At 42.4% G+C, this 18821-nt stretch overlaps 1 protein-coding gene across 1 annotated transcript in view; it reads left to right on the top strand.

The window, feature by feature from the left end:
• The window catches only part of VPS45 (vacuolar protein sorting 45 homolog), a 54443-nt gene that overhangs the window by 23468 nt on the left and 12154 nt on the right, over nucleotides 1–18821 (top strand). Inside the window, exons 9-14 of the mRNA XM_063439538.1 lie at nucleotides 293–406; nucleotides 2778–2945; nucleotides 9228–9386; nucleotides 10162–10269; nucleotides 11772–11893; nucleotides 16112–16243. Of these exons, the coding sequence (XP_063295608.1) occupies nucleotides 293–406; nucleotides 2778–2945; nucleotides 9228–9386; nucleotides 10162–10269; nucleotides 11772–11893; nucleotides 16112–16243 (803 nt within the window). The remainder of the gene's footprint in view (nucleotides 1–292; nucleotides 407–2777; nucleotides 2946–9227; nucleotides 9387–10161; nucleotides 10270–11771; nucleotides 11894–16111; nucleotides 16244–18821) is intronic.

Genomic DNA, 18821 nt, shown 5'->3' with positions numbered 1-18821 from the left:
AGTGCGAGGGACTTAACATCTCCCCTCCGGACACAGCACATTCGGGCAGAGTATGCACCTGCCATCTGGGTAAACAGCCATCTACTCTGCCATAGCACAGAGCAGGTCGCCTGCTGGTGTTTCCCCTCCTTGTGGTGCTGGTACCCGATGGGATACACTTGCCACCGGCTGAGAACCTGTGTATTAAAACACATCCTTGTGGCTTATCGTTACTTTGCTCCCCCTCTGACTTTCTGGATTCTTATTGGATGATCTTCTGCCCCCATTGTTTTACCCGTGTTTGGCTTCACAGAACATGTACCTGAACTTTGGAGAGATTGGGACCAACATCAAGAACCTCATGGAGGATTTCCAGAGGAAGAAACCAAAAGGACAGCAGAAGTTGGAATCCATTTCAGACATGAAGGTTGGTAGAATTATGCTCAGTTTGTTAATACATTTCAATATCCGTCATAATATAACACACATCTTCTAACTCTGTCGTGGTGTCTGAGAGGTGTGTGTACAATGCAGAACTTCCACCATGATTAGCCATGCAGCCGTTACTCCACCTCCCATAGTGCTAGCTGTCCACCAGGCCCTTTAGTGAAGCCATATTAGCCTGTTTAATCACCAATTAATGACTTGTCTTAAGCTTTGGAATAAAACTTTATATCTGCTAATTATCCCACTGAGAGTTTGGCAATGTTACCTAATCAACAGAGCCCACTGCTTTATTCAATAAACAGGGAATGCTGGTGTTGTGATCTGAGAACCACAACGTGAAGGCCAGACTTGTCACACAGAGGAAAGGAGCTGTGGTTTTCCCATTGTAGTTTAAAATGTACAATTCCCCTGTCAACTGCCTATAATTCAGTGAACAACTCTGATGAGAGCGTTCCTGGATACTGCGATTCATAGGAAACGATAACTGCAAGACGTTTAAAAATAAATGAATAATAATAATGACCGGATTTTTAAAGCACAACATTGGTGTGTTTTGTATTTTTAATTTAATAACTTTACTATACCTTGCCATATGAGCAGGCACCTGGACGTGTAAGCAATGCCTGAATGTGAATGCACTTCCTGAGCATCATTTTACAATGATCTCACCTTGTACACGATACAGGTGTGCTGGAACGGAGGTGCATTTTTACTTCCCTCCTTTGCACTACCTGCCTCACTAAGATCTTAAATAGCATTTTCTTGAGTGCGTGAATGCAGAATTGTCACGGTCATAAAAGCTACGTTTCAGCATTGAAGCCATCTTGTCTTCCTTGAGTATATTTTGGTTTACAACACTTCCAGTAGATGGCACTAACATCCTGGTGTATGTCAGTGTTTTCTGTAGCATGTGTCTGTGTCCCTTAACTATTAAAGGAACACCATAGGCACCTAAATTACTTTAGCTAAATAAAGCAGTTTTAGTGTATAGATCATTCCCCTGCAATTTCACTGCTCAATTCACTGTCATTTAGGAGTTAAATCACTTTGGTTCTGTTTATGCAGCCCTAGCCACACCTCCCCTGGCTTTGATTGACAGAGCCTGCATGAAAAAAAACTTGTATCTCAATCTCTAAATTGAACTTTACTCACATACAGGAGGCTCTTGCAGGGTCTAGCAAGCTATTAACATAGCAGGGGATAAGAAAATCTTAATTAAACAGAACTTGCAATAAAGAAAGCCTAAATAGGGCTCTCTTTACAGGAAGTGTTTATGGAAGGCTGTGCAAGTCACATGAAGGGAGGTGTGACTAGGGTTCATAAACAAAGGGATTTAACTCCTAAATGGCAGAGGATTGAGCAGTGAGGCTGCAGGGGCATGTTCTATACACCAAAACTGCTTCATTAAGCTAAAGTTGTTCAGGTGACTATAGTGTTCCTTTAAAGGAACGCTCTGTCATGAATGCAAGCACGTGTCCCTAGCATTGGAGTGTTATAGTAGCTATATTGATTATTGCCTCCTCCTCCACCTTTATCCATTACCTTATATCCCATGGCACGCCGGTCTTGCTGCGGCCACTTCTCCTCCTTTGGCTGAGATCATCATTAATGGTGATCTCAGCCAGTCGATTGTTTCTCCATAGGGAAGCATTGGGGGCTGGTGAGCTGCACTAATCAGCATCTCCTGATAGAGATGGATTGGCTTTATACATGTGTATGTGGATCGTTTTGTCTTCATGCAATGTGTGGAGATGCCAAACGTTGGTCCTGCAAAGATTGCAGAACTGTAATAGGAAGTCCCTAGTGGTGGCCTCCCCCATGAAATAGCCAGCTTAGGGAGTCTAGGGCCAGCGTGCCTGAATGGACATCTAGTAGTTCCTTGCACACTGGTGTTTCTCTAACTCCGTGGGTCGGCCTGCCATCTGTTAAAGTAACACTATACTGTTAGAAATACAAATCTGTTTTCCTTACAATACATTGTTTCTCTGAACACCCCTCCCCCACCCTGTGACAAATAAAGGGTTAAAAACCCTATAAACTCTTACACAATTCCAGCACTGAAGACGGGCGCTTTACTCCTTCCCCCATGGGACAGTGTCATGATGTCCAGCATAGTTTAATGGAGGTAGACTCCATGTATATGCAGGAAGCGCCTCTAGTGGCTGTCTGGTAGAAGCGCAATGTGTTCCATTGCAGGGATAAGGGGAGAGGGACAGTGCAGCCAGACCATTCAATCAGATGAAGTGGTCTGTATGCCTATAGTGTCAATTTCAGATGAATACACTGTTTAAACGTATCCTAGTGACAAGCAGGAGTAAAAACAATCATTTTCTTCCTTCTTTTCCATTCAGGCTTTTGTGGAAAACTACCCCCAGTTCAAGAAGATGTCGGGAACGGTGTCTAAACATGTGACGGTAGTGGGCGAGCTGTCTCGTCTGGTCAGTGAGCGTCATCTCATGGAGGTGTCAGAGGTGGAACAGGAGCTGGCGTGTCAGAACGACCATTCCACTGCACTACAGGTGATGGGTCCTACTAGAGCAGACAGTGTGCCATGACGAGGCTGCCCTCCTGGCCAAGCATGGATTTAAAACAAACCTGGCAATTGTGGGGATGTTGGGCTTTCTTTTATTTATTTATTTTTGCGGACGACCTCTCATATGACATCTGCTTAATGGTGGTAACCTGAGAGGTCAGGTGAGATATAACTACCCCTCATGGTTGTCCCCCGAGCTGCCACCATTATTCCTCTACTCCATCACTCAGACTCGCAACGCGCAGTGTGATGTCATTGTATGTATTGTGCATCACGCAGACTCGCAACGCGCAGTGTGATGTCATTGTATGTATTGTGCATCACGCAGACTCGCAACGCGCAGTGTGATGTCATTGTATGTATTGTGCATCACGCAGACTCGCAACGCGCAGTGTGATGTCATTGTATGTATTGTGCATCACGCAGACTCGCAACGCGCAGTGTGATGTCATTGTATGTATTGTGCATCACGCAGACTCGCAACGCGCAGTGTGATGTCATTGTATGTATTGTGCATCACGCAGACTCGCAACGCGCAGTGTGATGTCATTGTATGTATTGTGCATCACGCAGACTCGCAACGCGCAGAGTGATGTCATTGTATGTATTGTGCATCACTCAGAACGGTGAGAAATGGAAAAACATCTCAGCAGGCGTTCCAGAAATGTTTTCCAAGGTGCACGTCCCATTGAGTATATCTTTTAATTCCAACACAATGTATTGGCACTTTTACTATTAGAAACATTATTTCTTTAAGACAATATGCTTTAAATGGGATTTTGTCCCTAAATACCCATCTAGTAGCAGTCACTCTGACCTGAATCCAAATCGGGTAGGAGTACCTCTAGTGTAAAAAATGCAGGTTTGTTTTTAACCCCTTAAGGACAGAGCTTCAGAAGCTTGTCTTTCACTTTGTGACAACGGCATTTTTTGCATTTTTTGCTGTTTGCGTTCAACTGCAATTTGCATTTGACTAATTTATTGCACCGACACATATTATATACCGTTTTTTAAAGGACAGAAAGGGCTTTAATTTGATGTAACACATATATATATATATACATGCTTATTTATTATAAAAAAAATACAGAAAAATGCGAAACATTTTTTTTTACAGTTTTTGCAATAATAATGTGTGCCTAATTAGTGCAGGTTAAGGAAAGTAATTAAAAATAAATTCATTTAGTTGTTCTGATTTACAGAATATATAATGTGTCTGGGATTTTCAGTTTTTTTTTGGTAGTTACAGGTCACAAAGCACAAGGAGTAAAATAAACTTTTAATGTGGAGCGATTTTAGAATTTGGTATGTTTGTCTTGTAAGCTTTATAGCCATAAAAGAAAACAAAATTGCCACACAAAAGTATATATTTATATAAAGTAGACACCACAGGCTATTTACCTAAGGTTGTTTTTACACTTTCTACGTAGCCATTTTACCGCCAACCTCTGCTAAATATTGGAGTAAAATTGTGTTTTTGGGGGGTTTTCGCACACAAACTTATAACAAAGAACTTCTCATGTGTATTTTGTAAAGTTGGTGTGTGCTATTCCTGTACAAAGTTTTATTATGTGTTCAGTTACTTCTGCTGAGTACAACGGTACCCCCATTGTATGTCTTTGGCACTATTTCGTGAAGCTACAGTGCCATATAGGAGACCTGTCCTTTTCAGTATTCACAGTAGAATTTTGAGAGACGGATTTAATGAGCCTATGCTTCCATTTGGGGTATTATAACAGTTTGACTGTTCAAAAAAAAAAAACCCACAAAGGCCTACCATTTGTAAAAGTAGACACCCCAGGGTATCTCATAAGGTGCATATTGTGCCTTAACATGACCCCATTTTTTTACCATTACATGCCAAAGTATGTGGTAAAAAATAATTTTGTGCATTTTTTACATACGGATTGCATTTTTGCTGGGCATTTTGTATATTTCATATGTGCCACTAAGTTCAAACCCCCCAAATTATGCTCAGCTAAGTCTTCTGAGTAAAAGGACACCCCCATTGTATGTCTATGGCACTATTTCGTGAAGCTACAGTGCCATATAGGAGACCAAGCCATATCAGTTTTTACCGAACTTTGAATTTTGACGTCGGGCCTAAGTGCAATTTCCAAGCATCTTCGCAGGTTTTAAATTCAAACTACCCCACAAAGGCCTACCATTTCTTAAAGTAGACACCCCAGGGTATTTCAAAAGGCATATTTTGAACCTTAGCGTGGGATCATTTTTCCGCTAGCTTGTACCAGGTGTAGTGGTAATAAGCGTTTTTTCTGCCTTTTTGACACACAAAGTGAGTTTGCACAGTATATTTTGCAAACCTTATGTGTACTACGACTGTATACTACTTCATATGTTGCTCAGCTATGTCTGCTGAGTACAAAAATACCCCCGTATGTACCTTTGCCAGGTATATGTGGACATCGGAGGGGCACATTTGGGACACAGCCATTCCATTTTTTTTCAAACTTTGCATTTTTACGCTGTGCCCATGTCCCATTTCAGAGTATTTTACCAGGCTATATAAACCAAATACCCCATAAAGCCATACCATTTCTTAAAGAAGACATCCCAGGGTATTTCAAAAGGCATATTTTGAACCTTAGCGTGGGATCATTTTTCCGCTAGCTTGTACCAGGTGTAGTGGTAATGAGCGTTATTAAATGTATTTTTTTACTTTTTAAAACTTTTTTTACTTTTTAAAACTATTTTTTAAACTTTTGTTTTGCTTATTAATTTTTTTAAAGTTTCCTAAACTTTCGTAAAACTTTTTTTTACAGATTTAACATTTTTCTAAGCTTTTTTTTTACGTTAACCCCTAACTAGCAGTAAGCAGCACTAACAGTAAATTCCCCATTTTCCCATAACTCCCACCCACCCCAGCTAGCAAAATATTTAATTATACAATATTTAAATTAGTTAATTAAATAAATTTAACCCCTGAGGGTTAAAAAATAAATAAAAGTTAATCGTCAGGGGTTAAAAAAAATTAGATCACAGTATAATACTGTGATCTGTATTTTGATCACTGTAGGCAGTGATCGACTGGCAGGGAAGGGGTTAATTTTTATTTGGACTGGGTAAAGGGTTTATTTTTTTACATTTTTTACTTAAACGTTATTAAAACTTTTTTTTAACTTAATATTTTAACTTTTTAAAGCTTATTTTTATTTATTTTTAACGTTAACCCCTAGTTAGCGTAATACTAAATCCCCCAATTCCCCACTAACTTCCACCCTCCCCAGCTAGCTAAATTTATAATTTTAAAAAATTTAAATTAGTTAATTAAATAAATTTAACCCCTGAGGGTTAAAAAAAATAATAATTAACCCTCAGGGGTTAAAAAAAAAAAAAATCAGATCATAGTAAAATGTAATCCCTGCCAATTGATCACTGTAGTCAGTGATCAATTGGCAGGGAAGGGGTTAATATTTTATTAAAATGGGTAAAGGGGGGGTAAAGGGGGGTGGGATTTTAAATTAACTTTATTGTTTTGACACCAGGGGGCAGGATCACTGAAGATCCGGCTCCCTGCACTTCACACAGAACCAGGAAGTGCAGGGAGGCGGAGGTGAGTATAGAGAGCACATGTGCCCGCTCTGGCATGCTGTCAGAGCGGGCACATGTACTCTGACAGCCCGATCCGGTGCACCATTAACCCCACGATCGCCGCGATTGCGGCGATCTGGGGTTAATTTTAACGGGTGACGGACGAGGTCCGTCACTCGTCGTTAAGGCATTCCCCTGAGTGACGGACCTCGTCCGTCACTCGTCGTTAAGGGGTTAAAGCAGTTTACCTCGCTGCAGTGCTTTTACATGAAATTAACCTGGTTTCACCCCCTGCTGTCAGACACCTGGTCCTGTTACTTCCTGGTTTGTTTAGTTCAGTTAAGCTAAACTCAAGAGGCAGCAATTGCCCAGAGCACCTGCCTTGTAAAGACTTCTCATTGAGCTGCATTGGGAAGTCTGTGATTGGACAGCCACAGAAAGTCTGGGCGGGGTTAGAAGGGGAGGGCTTACAAAGGCTGCAGGCAAGAGATCTGTAGTATTTACAAAATGTTTTTTGATATTACTCCAGTGAAACAATGCATAATTATATATATGTATGATTTCATTTTGAGTATATCTACTAAACAGTGATTGTTGTTGTTGTGTTTTTTTTTTCTTTCTACACATGCAGTGGAGTGTCCCTTTAAGGTTAGAGTTCTCATTAAAATGCTGCATTTGAGGCCAAGATTGCAAGTCGTGGGCTTGTGATCCTAATTGTGGCAACATCATGCCCAGTTTCCTGCCTTTTAAACCCTAACTTTAGACGCAGTGAATGTTAATTGGGCTGGATGGGGGCCTCTCAGTATAGTGAATTAACTTCAGATATGTTCATGATCTGGTTATAGGTTTATGTTTGCACTGTTAGTGAAATCTGCAGCAGTTTATCATATTCAATGTAATATTTGCCTAAACCTTGGTACAAGACCTGGACTAGGAGAGCTCCCAGAATTCAAAGAGTGTCATCAGACAGAAGGAATTCTGGGATATACAGTATTTACTTGTAGGTGCATATTAAGATCCTGGAAACATTTTAATTATAAATTATCCTTCTGTCTCATCTAAATATTAAAGGGACACTCCAGGCACCCAGACCACTTCTGCCCAATGGAGTGGTCTGCGTGCCAACTCCCACCACCCTTAACCCTGCAACCATGCAACCACTTGTGTTAACCTGTTTACCTGTGATGGACTGTGAGATCAAGCATTGCATTGGAGCAGGATTCTGTCTCTCCTCCTGTCCGTATTCTCTCCATGCTGGTTGCCAGGTGCAAAGACGGGATAAATAACATCTTTTATTTTTCACGATTTGTTATATATAGGGATAAGTGACAATAATACTAAATGTTGTGGGGCAGTGACGATATCCCTTTAAGAATGTGTTTAATGCCCTGAGCACAGTGTAAGGAGGAGTGTTTTAATAAATGTCATGTAAACACAGTGAGGAATTTTGTTAATTAGATTTAAAAATAACCCAACCTTGGGAGTAGCTCTTATTAACCCCGAGGGGGCTGTGTGCCATTGACAGTTACTGAATCTTAGGAAGACATTAACCTTTTAGTGAAGGGTTACTCCATGCACCATAATCACTGTAGCCCGCTGTTATGAAGTTGGCCTTGGCACTGTTTCCTGGCATCAGAGTTTGCCCTCTTTCCTGGTACCTTCGGGAGCGGAGTCTCCTGTAATAAGGGCTGAACGGCATCCAGCTTCTGCAGAGCTGCTAATCCTGCCATCCATTTATTTGCGGAGTGCGTCAGGTGAGTGCGTCAGGGGAACGCTCTCACCCAATGTATAAATGTCTGTGCACAGAATATGCAGAGAACTGTCATTAGCCAGCCTGGAACTCTCAATCATTGCTGACTAATGACACCGCTGGCAAGTAGCCCAAATACCTCTGTTTGTACAGCTTTTTACACTGAAACAGCACATACAGGCTCTGTGCACCATGACCATTTTATAGCACTGAAGTGATTATGGTGCTTTGAATTTCCATTTAGGGTTTAGTAAAACTATGTGGGCTTTTAGTCTGGCGTGTTACATAACAGAAGGTCAGCACGTTTCCCATGCGTTCCAGATAAATGCTTATGGTAATGATATTTGGATGGAGCTAATAATGACGCATTGTGAACGCTTTATCCAATTCATTCAGAATGAGACGTGTTCATTGTCTCCTTGAACCCCGTGCATGAGTCAGGCTCGCATCCTCCTCAGACAATACCCTGACTGTGTAATATGTCCAGAGAGACGTCATAGGACAGTGTGTTCACTCCATATCACTCTTAATGGGGTGTTTGTGTCATTAGCACAAAGTGTGCTTTGCATACCAGCAGTGTTAGGAAAAATGCGAGCCCCTTAACCCTTACGTGGTTACTTGCAACTCTTGTTCTCTGTGTTTTTCAGGGAAAGATGGCACTAATAAACCTCAGAGTGGGAACTATTAAAGCATCCGTTCTGTCAGTCTTTCTCATTCTGCTGCCCTCGTACCCATTCGTTTACTCTGCAATAGAAAGTGAGACAAAATACGCACAAAACAGACGACAATATTCTTACAAAAACTGTCCGAATAGAAAAAGAAGTAACGTGACACTTTTCAGTCTTCCCATTTGATATATATTTAGTTGATATTGAGATTAGACTGTCGAGGCAATGCAGTGTTCCAGATCCGGAGGACATTGCCCAGGTAGGATTGATCTAATTCATGTGCTGATTCTATTTTCAGAACGTGAAGCGTCTCCTGCAGAACCAGCGGCTGTCTGAGCTGGATGCCACCAGACTTGTCATGCTCTACGCCTTGCACTACGACCGACACAGCAGCAACGGCATGCAGAGTCTCCTCACCGACCTCCGGAACCGCGGCGTGTCAGATAAATATCGCAGGGTATGCGGCACAGATCACAAAGTGTACCTACAACCACAACCCTAAATGATAAGCTTACTGGGAGCATTCATCGTCTTAGCTCTCTGTTTAAAGCTCTCGTACACAAGATGGTATTTTTCTAAACACTACACTGTAACGCTTAATAAGGAACACGTCAGGGACTGCTTGACTTTAACAGAGAGCTATATACTATAGTCAGTGCAGCCTGGAGTGATGGCATTTTGATTGCAGTGTGTATATTTTTTATTTGGTTTTCGAGTACTCCGTGCATTATCCGTATGATGCATTCAGGGAATAAATGGGTGATTTTTCAGCCCGTGTTCCTTAAAACAGATCACCGGCATATTTACTATCTGCGTATAACTTTCCTGGGTATTTTACCTCTGCACAGCTCCACCTTGTGCCATCCGACCAGCGCATAGTGATTCCAAAAATAAAAGAATGAGTCAGCGCTAGATAACTGTTAGGCAGCAATAGTGATTGCCTTACCTGTTCCCGAGCAGCATAGCAGGGGGTCCGATCCTATATACAATCTGATTTAATTTGGCATATCTGCCAACGCTGAATAATTACCAGATCCTAAGCTGCTCAGGGAGTGATGTTTCAAAGATTAGCATTGGTCTTTAACGGGTTCAATGGATAATTACAAACTTTCTGAATGGGTTTCTGTTTTCCAGGATTTCCTCCTAGCTGCTCTATAGTAAAATCCTAGTTCTTGCGCCAGTATGACGGATTGGGGTCTAGTATCTGATTGTGTCTTCTCTCTCCCAACCAGCTGGTGTCCGCCGTGGTGGAATTCGGGGGGAAGAGAGTGAGAGGAAGCGATCTCTTCAGTCCAAAGGATGCTGTTGCCATCACCAGGCAGTTTTTCAAAGGGCTGAAGGTATGTGGGGGAGGGGAGGGAGCAGTGTAAGTCTATACACACAGGGTTCTTGAAGGGGCACTATAACCACTGCAGCAGTTATGGAGTCATACCATGGTAAGGAGTCACACTGCTTTCGCACGGTTTGACACTTACTTGCACTGTGGGTGCCACGCAGTCTAGCCTACATTTTTATATATTGCTATTACAGAGGTTTCTATCATCGCAATAGTGACATCATTACTGCCTGCCAGTGTATGGAATTCATTGGTTGAGCGCATCAGCTGATGCAAATGAAATTCATACAAATATGGGCAAATGGTCAGTATAGTAATCAGAACTGCAGCTTAATGTAGTTGTTATGGTGTCTATTGCCAGTCCCTGCAAGCTTTTTAATGTAAACACTCATTGCTGCATAGGAACACCTCTAGTGGCAGTCACTCAGACGGCCACTAGAGGTGCTTCCTGGGTCAATACAGTACTGACGTTCAGCGTCCCCGCGCTCTGCATGGAGGCACAGTTGATCCCAGTCTGAAGCACTTGCAATTTTGCAACATACTAGGAAAAGATGCCTCCTTGGTTCCATGACAGTCAGATTTATCCCTGGATCAAGAAGCTATTACCCCACTAATTAACATGAATACCCTGTATATTATTAACCGGACACTATAGTCACCCAGACCACTTCAGCTCAATGAAGTTGTTTGGGTGCCAGGTCCCCCAGGTGTTCACATAGCAGGGTTTATCCAACCTCTAGTGGCTGTCTTCCTGCGAAATTCGATTCCAGCGTGCAGAACGTCCATAGGAAAGCAGTGAGAAATGTTTTTTTCCATGGACTGTTTGAATGCGTGCGCGGCTCTTGCCACCCGGGAGCTGGCGGGGGAGGAGAGGTCGCCTGGATTAAGATAAACGGCTGAAGGGGTTTTAACCCCTTCAGCGCCAAGGGATGGGGGGCCATGAGGGTGGGGGGGGGGGGGGGGGGGTCCTAAGAATGCTAGAGTGTCAGGAAAACAAGTTTAAAGTAACTCTCACTCCTGAAATAAGACACACATTGTGTAAATTTTATATAAAAGGGAATTGTCAGTATTTAAGATAATTTAAATAAGTTTAAAGAGCCATTCTTTCAAATTCAATATGTTACTATTATACAAGTTGTAAAGGCTGATACTAAATAATCTGCCGGAGTCTGGCACCAGTTACACCTCTGTGTGTGCAAGTGTCAGGGATGGTAAATGGTAGCAGTGGTGAATTAGTCAATGTGCGACATTGAAGCAATACAGTTTTCAATCCCAAACACCAAAGATCAATGCTCCGTTTAGTGCATTGTGTGTATTATTGATCAAAAACAGAAATCATGTCAGCGTGTAGTGTCTGATGATGTTTGAATCACTGTAGTACCTTTTCTTTGGAGACTGTGGAGCTCCTTCCCAGCAGGTGATGTCCTCTGTCTCCGTGTGTCCACTAACTGACCACGTTAACCCATGGGCATGGTGCCACATCGTGCTCACTGTGATGTTTTACAGGGTGTGGAGAATGTGTACACTCAGCATCAGCCTTTCCTTCTCGACACGTTGGATCAGCTCATCAAGGGGAAACTGAAGGACAATCTATATCCGTACCTGGGACCCAGCACCCTCCGAGACAGGTAGGTGAATCAGGCGGGCCCAGGGTGGGAGTATTTTGTAAATCTTGCTAACAGGTGAATCGATATTGCTTGCTAGACAGAGGGTGAGTTCTGTGTTGCTTGTAGTGTTCTCAGTTACCAAGCAACCATTAGAGAGTCACTAGTCGCAGACTGCATTTAGACATCTTGAAGGCCGCGGTATTATTCAGTATAGTGTGAATTCTATTCCTAAAGCAATAATCGCCTCCCCACAGATATGGAAACGGGCTCAAACATATTTTAGACTTTTTTTTTTTTTTATATCCGTTTAAACTGTAGTTAATGTGTGTTTTTTTTCCCCTCATATTTTGCTGCTACCTTTATTACTTTTTAATTTATTTGTCCACAAACGTGTTTATTGCGTAACAGACAGTAAGATCAGTGCGGTGAGACATTCCTTAAGTAATATACACCAGTACACTAAATTGAAGAAAAGAAAAATACATTAAAGGGGCACTGTAGTTATATAACCTCTTCATCTCATTATGGTGTCTGGAGTCCCCTGGGGCTGTCCCTCCATTCAGTGTTAAACCATTCGCTCTCATTGAAGTGGTTATAGTGTCTGGAGTCCCCTGGGGCTGTCCTTCCATTCAGTGTTAAACCATTCGCTCTTATTGAAGTGGTTATAGTGCCTGGAGTCTCCTGGCTCTGTCCCTTCATTCAGTGTTAAACCATTCCCTCTCATTGAAGTGGTTATAGTGCCTGGAGTCCCCTGGGGCTGTCCCTACATTCAGTGTTAAACCATTCGCTCTTATTGAAGTGGTTATAGTGCCTGGAGTCTCCTGGCGCTGTCCCTCCATTCAGTGTTAAACCATTCCCTCTCATTGAAGTGGTTATAGTGCCTGGAGTCCCCTTGCACTGCCCTACATTCAGTGTTAAACCATTCCCTCTCATTGAAGTGGTTATAGTGTCTGGAGTCCCCTGGGGCTGTCCTTCCATTCAGTGTTAAACCATTCGCTCTTATTGAAGTGGTTATAGTGCCTGGAGTCTCCTGGCACTGTCCCTTCATTCAGTGTTAAACCATTCGCTCTTATTGAAGTGGTTATAGTGCCTGGAGTCTCCTGGCACTGTCCCTTCATTCAGTGTTAAACCATTCGCTCTTATTGAAGTGGTTATAGTGCCTGGAGTCCCCTGGCGCTGTCCCTCCATTCAATGTTAAATCATTTCCTCTCATTGAAGTGGTTATAGTGCCTGGAGTCTCCTGGCACAGTCCCTACATTCAGTGTTAAACCATTCGCTCTTATTGAAGTGGTTATAGTGCCTGGAGTCCCCTGGCGCTGTCCCTACATTCAGTGTTAAACCATTCGCTCTTATTGAAGTGGTTATAGTGCCTGGAGTCCCCTGGGGCTGTCCCTCTATTCAATGTTAAATCATTTCCTCTCATTGAAGTGGTTATAGTGCCTGGAGTCCCCTGATGCTGGCCCTCCATTCAATGTTAAACCATTTTCGAGCAGTTTAACACTCAATGAGAGTCCCTGGCTTCCCATAGCTCCACCCCCACTGGAGGTGTGGCTAAGGCAGAGATTACACACTTCCTTCTTGTAGTACTGATTCATACCAGCAATTGAAGCTGTGATAGGCTGAATGCAGTCAGTTGACACTCAGCCAGTCACAGCCACCCATTGCTGCTCTGGCTAATACCTGATCATTACTCAAGCTGCACTGGGGGGGGTATGGGCTACTGGAGTCTTGTTTAGCATTAAAACTTTAAAAAAACGTTAGGTGCTGAATGAAAAGATAGCGCTAGGAACTCTAGACACTACCATTGGAGGTGAAGCAGCTGTGGTGCCAACGGTGTCCTTTTATAAGCACAGGGAGAATTGCTTTGTTATAGGTTTTGTGATTTTGTGATATGTTAACATTTTTATTACAAAGCTGAAAAGAGCTGATGTTGTATTGGCATTGCTGGTTCGCATTTGTACATGGTATCAGTCTTGTAGCAATATATTAGCACAGTCATAGTCATCTGGCTACTTGGGGCAAGGTATCGGGTAGGAAAACGATATGTTTTATTCTTATTAAGTGAACATTAAGAAAACGGAGTCCTGAGAGAAACTACGAAATATACATAGAAATCTTTATATATACATACATACCCATTGTACAGCGCTTCGGAATCTGATGGCGCTATATAAATATTCAAATAATAATAATACAGTGATGTATTTTGGATTTGTGTTGTCCTTGGCCCCCCCTAATCTAAACTTACCCCACCCCATCCTGTCAAGGCCGAAATTCTTCCTTTTTAAAACCAACACGCACTTTTGTAACTGACAGATACACGCCCTAATTGATACATGCACTGACAAACACTCACGGACATATACAGTTATTAGCACACATACTGTTTAACCAGATACACACTCACTGACAGAGTGTGTCATCTCAGTGAGGATGTGTGTGTCAAAACAGTGAGTGTGTGCCTGACAGACACACATACAGACACGCTGACAGCTACACACTCACTACACTCACACTGACAGAGACAGACACACTGATTGACACACACTCACTGACAGACACCCACTCAACACAAACACTCACTGATTGACGCTCACTGACTGACAGAAACACACATTTTCTCTTTCACTCAAAAATTATTTTTTTTATTTAAATCCACCCTGCCTCCCTTCCTTTCGGAGAGCTGGATCCAGTGTGGAGCCCAGGCTGCTGGGCATCTAGCTGGCTGATCTTGCTGGGGTCTTGGGGTGCTGGACGGCTGGGCTTGCTGGGGTGCTGGCTGAGCTCCTGGCTGGCTGAGCTTGCTGTGGTCCTGTCTTGCTGGGCTGCTGTAGAGGAGGAGGGATGGGTGGTCAATGGAGGTGGCGAGGTCGCTGTGCTCTTCTTACTACGTCCTATTCTGGCTCCTGGCATCACAGATCGCCGCCCGTCTGGCTAACCTCGGGGGATGCCCTAAACCTCTTGGGCTCCCAGAACACGAGGCTAACAAGGCATCTGCTGGGGCATTTGGGGGCATTTTATTGCTGCCCCGCTAAAAGTGCCGCACAAGGCATATGCCTTATTAGCCTCGCTGTAAATACAGCCCTGCATACATCCATGCACAAAAACACACAGAAAAATCTAAATTTTATTCAAAATACAATGAAATATGGCCTGTACTTTCCTGTTGCCATGCCAGAAAGACTTCTTTATCAAATGCAAGTACACCGTCTAGCCCCAACAGCACTGAGTGAGCGGCTTTTAATTCACAACCTGTCTGCTGACTGAGAAATGGCAAACCGGTAGTGATATATTTCCTATCCTAATACAGATTATTATACACGGTCAGGGAATGAGCCGTGTACATACATTCTGGAGTGAGGGGGCCTGGCTAAAGAGGCCGGCTTATGGTTCAGCTTTCTGCAATACTTGTATTTACTATATGGAAAAACCGATACCGATTTGAGCATGTAAAAAATGACGGCATATTAATGAGGCCAAATACCTTTAACCTTCTTTCATGTGAGACTTATATTGTGTGTGTGTGTGTATATAATTATATCCAGTCTAATCCTGGCACAGCCAGGCACACATTACATTGTAGAAGGGTGATCTCCTCACTATACTATAACAATGATTGACAGGGAGCTAAGATGGAGGCGCCTAGCCGAATAATAAAGAGGTGTTGATTTCTCATAACACGTTAACTCTACTGGGTAAGTCAACATAATATTAACAATCCCATAAAATGACTATTTCAGAAGGCAGAAGAACTCCAGCAATTTTAGTCGACCAAGACTCTGACCCAATTGTTTTGTTACATCGTATGTTTAAAAATATTGTGCTTCTGATGTTGCTAATGTTTTTATTGATAGATATATCTGTTCTTATGTATCGACAGATAGGGATTTTGGGATATCACTGAAGTGCCTAAAATAAAGGACAAAAAACGTAGTGCAATATTGTCTGAAACCAGTTAGATATAAGGTGTAACATTACACTCACAAATTCCAAGTGTTTTTACACCTTATATCTAACTGGTTTCAGACAATATTGCACTACGTTTTTTGTCCTTTATTTTAGGCACTTCAGTGATATCCCAAAATCCCTATCTGTCGATACATCTATACTATGTACTGTTTGTACCTATAAGTTAAGTTATTTTTGATACAACATTTGTGATTGCATTAACCATTTACTATTGGTGGTCTGCAATTGTTCTTTTTATACATATCTGTTCTTATGCCTTCTAATCTACAGACCTCAAGACATCATTGTGTTTATTGTCGGTGGTGCAACGTACGAGGAGGCTTTTACAGTCTATAACCTTAATCGAACAACACCGGGAGTCCGCATTGTGTTAGGTGGGACAACAATTCACAATACAAAGAGGTGAGTGGCTGATGGGCTCTGCCATCAGTTGATGCGCTGGGAGTGGCTGTTGTGAAGCATGTCCTATAACTCACTGGGAGTGAACACCCTCCAACAGGCAGATACAGAGCAGATGATTCCGGTGATAGATTGCTCCTACTGGAAGAGCCGAGAAGGTGTGATTGATACCAATATCGATGTATGGGTGGAATGAGAGCCAGCTTTAGGGTTGGAAGACTTGGTGTTACCTTGTGATAGGTGCTGGTAGCTGCATGGCATCCATGGTCAGGTACTGCCTTATAATTAATAGACCGCTAATCCTTAACGTGAGCATCTTTTACTTTAATTTTTTTTTATCGTTAACCCTGAAACGGGTATTATGGGAACACAAAGGACTCTTGGGGTTCAGGAGGCCTGACCTCAGTCTCTTGGTTTATTACAATGTCTCCAGAATCCCATCAATGGTATGTTCGTAAAACTGACAGAATGACCGCCACCAGCTCATTGGGCCAGTCAGCTGATCAGCTAGTGTGAAGGATCTGCTGCTTGAGTCTGAACTACAAATCCCATGATCCCCCTTCAGGACAGGCGTAATAGCTGTTTAACATTTAAGTGGTGTTCCCCCAGGTGTAGTTTTTTTGTTTGTTTGTTTTTTCTAAAAGCATTTTTCGCTATGGACGGCCAGGCCTATCTCAGCCAGTCACTGCTCCTCAAGCAAATACTTCTACTGCACCATTTCAGTATTAATCTATTCCAAACCTATTTTAACACTTAAAAGTAGGGAGGTGCTGGTGGACTTAACACTATAGCCATGGCATTGATATGAAGTGGTTCCTTCTTGAAAGCAACACGCCAAGCACCATAACCATTAGAATGTGCTGTAGTGGTTATGGTGCTAGGAGTGTTCTGGTACCCATTCCAATTGAAGTAATCCGTTTTAGGATGGGCCCTGCCCGCCATCTCCACTACTGATAAAGGAGAGCAGGAGCTTCCGGTAACTACCTGAGCCAAACCCAGCCATGCGAGACTAGCTCTGAGAGTCAGCTGATCTCTGCTACCCCCAGGTTTAGCTCGGAGATTCTAGCTCTGTTGGAAGTAGTGCATACAGGGAGCGGACCCGTGGTGAGAGGTCAAACCGTTTAACTACTTACAATGAAGGGGTACTAGGAAACTCCCCTCACTCCAATCATAGCGTGCCATAGTGGTTATGGTTCTTTATTGCATATAAATATAATTTATTAGAAAACTGTAGACTGTGGAAAGTTTTTAATAGAAATTCATGTTTTATTGGAAAATGTTTCCTTGAGGGGGTTCTGCTCAGTTTAATGTTTTAAATTTTTATTAAAGATCATAATGAATACACATTAAAGGACACTTAAAACAATAAAAACTTTTTTAAATCACTGATCAATTTTCTGCCATTTAGGAGTTAAACCACTTTGTTTTTGCAGCCCTAGCCACACCTCCCTGCATGTGACTTACACAGCCTTCCATAAACACTTCCTGTAAAGAGTCATCTAATGTTTGTACTTCCTTTATTGCACAGTCTGTTTAATTTAGTATTTCCTATTTTCTCTGTTAATTAAAGTAAAATCACATTGCCCTGCAAGATCTGATTGGAAATTAAAGTTTTGTTTTTTTCTTGTAGGCTGTATTAGTCAGGAGGTGTGGCTAGTACAGCAAAAATAAAGTGATTTAACTCCTAAAGGGCATGATCTACACCCAAAAACTGCTTTTTTAAGTTGTTTTGATGACTATAGTGCCCCTTTTAAAGGAAATAAATGTCTGACAACTTTATGAAAGATAGCTTAAAGCATGGCATAATACAGTAGTTTGTAATACCTTCATGTGAAGCTGCACAATAATGTGTTAAAGTCAGACTTGTCCTAGGGTTTATTCACTTGAAGGCCCTTTTAGCTTTCTGGAGCTAAGCCTAGCAGTGCAGGGCTCGCTCTTTGGTTAACAGAAGCTTGTACCAGTAGCGTTCAGCTTGCCAGGCTGCAGGCAGCGGTGTTACCAGTAGCATTAAGCTTACCAGGCTGCAGGCAGCGGTGTTACCAGTAGCGTCCAGATACCAGGCTGCAGTGAGCGGTGTTACCAGTAGCGTCCAGATACCAGGCTGCAGTGAGCGGTGTTACCAGTAGCGTCCAGATACCAGGCTGCAGTGAGCGGTGTTACCAGTAGCGTCCAGATACCAGGGTGCAGGGAGCAGCGCCTGACGCATACCAGTTAAGTGAGACTGTTCAGATAATGGTTTTGACTAGCTCCAAAGCACACTGTAGTGGTTATGGTGCTTGGTCCTTTAAATGTATATTGGTCATTTTAAAGTCGAAACATTTTTCTAACTAAGCTATTATATGATATACAATTCTCATACCTATTCTCTATCATTCCCAGCACCGTATTTAATGCCAGTAAAGCGTATTTAGGAGGAAGGAAGTAGGATAAACAGATCTGAGTGTTTATGTGAGTGGCCGTTTTACACTGAGTTTGTGATAACCTGTTCTTAGATCCAGGATTGGTTCCTTCTTATAGCTGTTACCCACAGCGCCTTGGGTCTCCCACTGCACTGGCTGACACAGGAGTAACCCAACTGGCG

Source organism: Pelobates fuscus, chromosome 13, assembly GCF_036172605.1.
Source record: "Pelobates fuscus isolate aPelFus1 chromosome 13, aPelFus1.pri, whole genome shotgun sequence".
Lineage (NCBI taxonomy): Eukaryota > Metazoa > Chordata > Amphibia > Anura > Pelobatidae > Pelobates > Pelobates fuscus.
The sequence above is the reverse complement of the archived record's forward strand: the minus strand, read 5'-3'. Positions and strand labels throughout refer to the sequence as shown.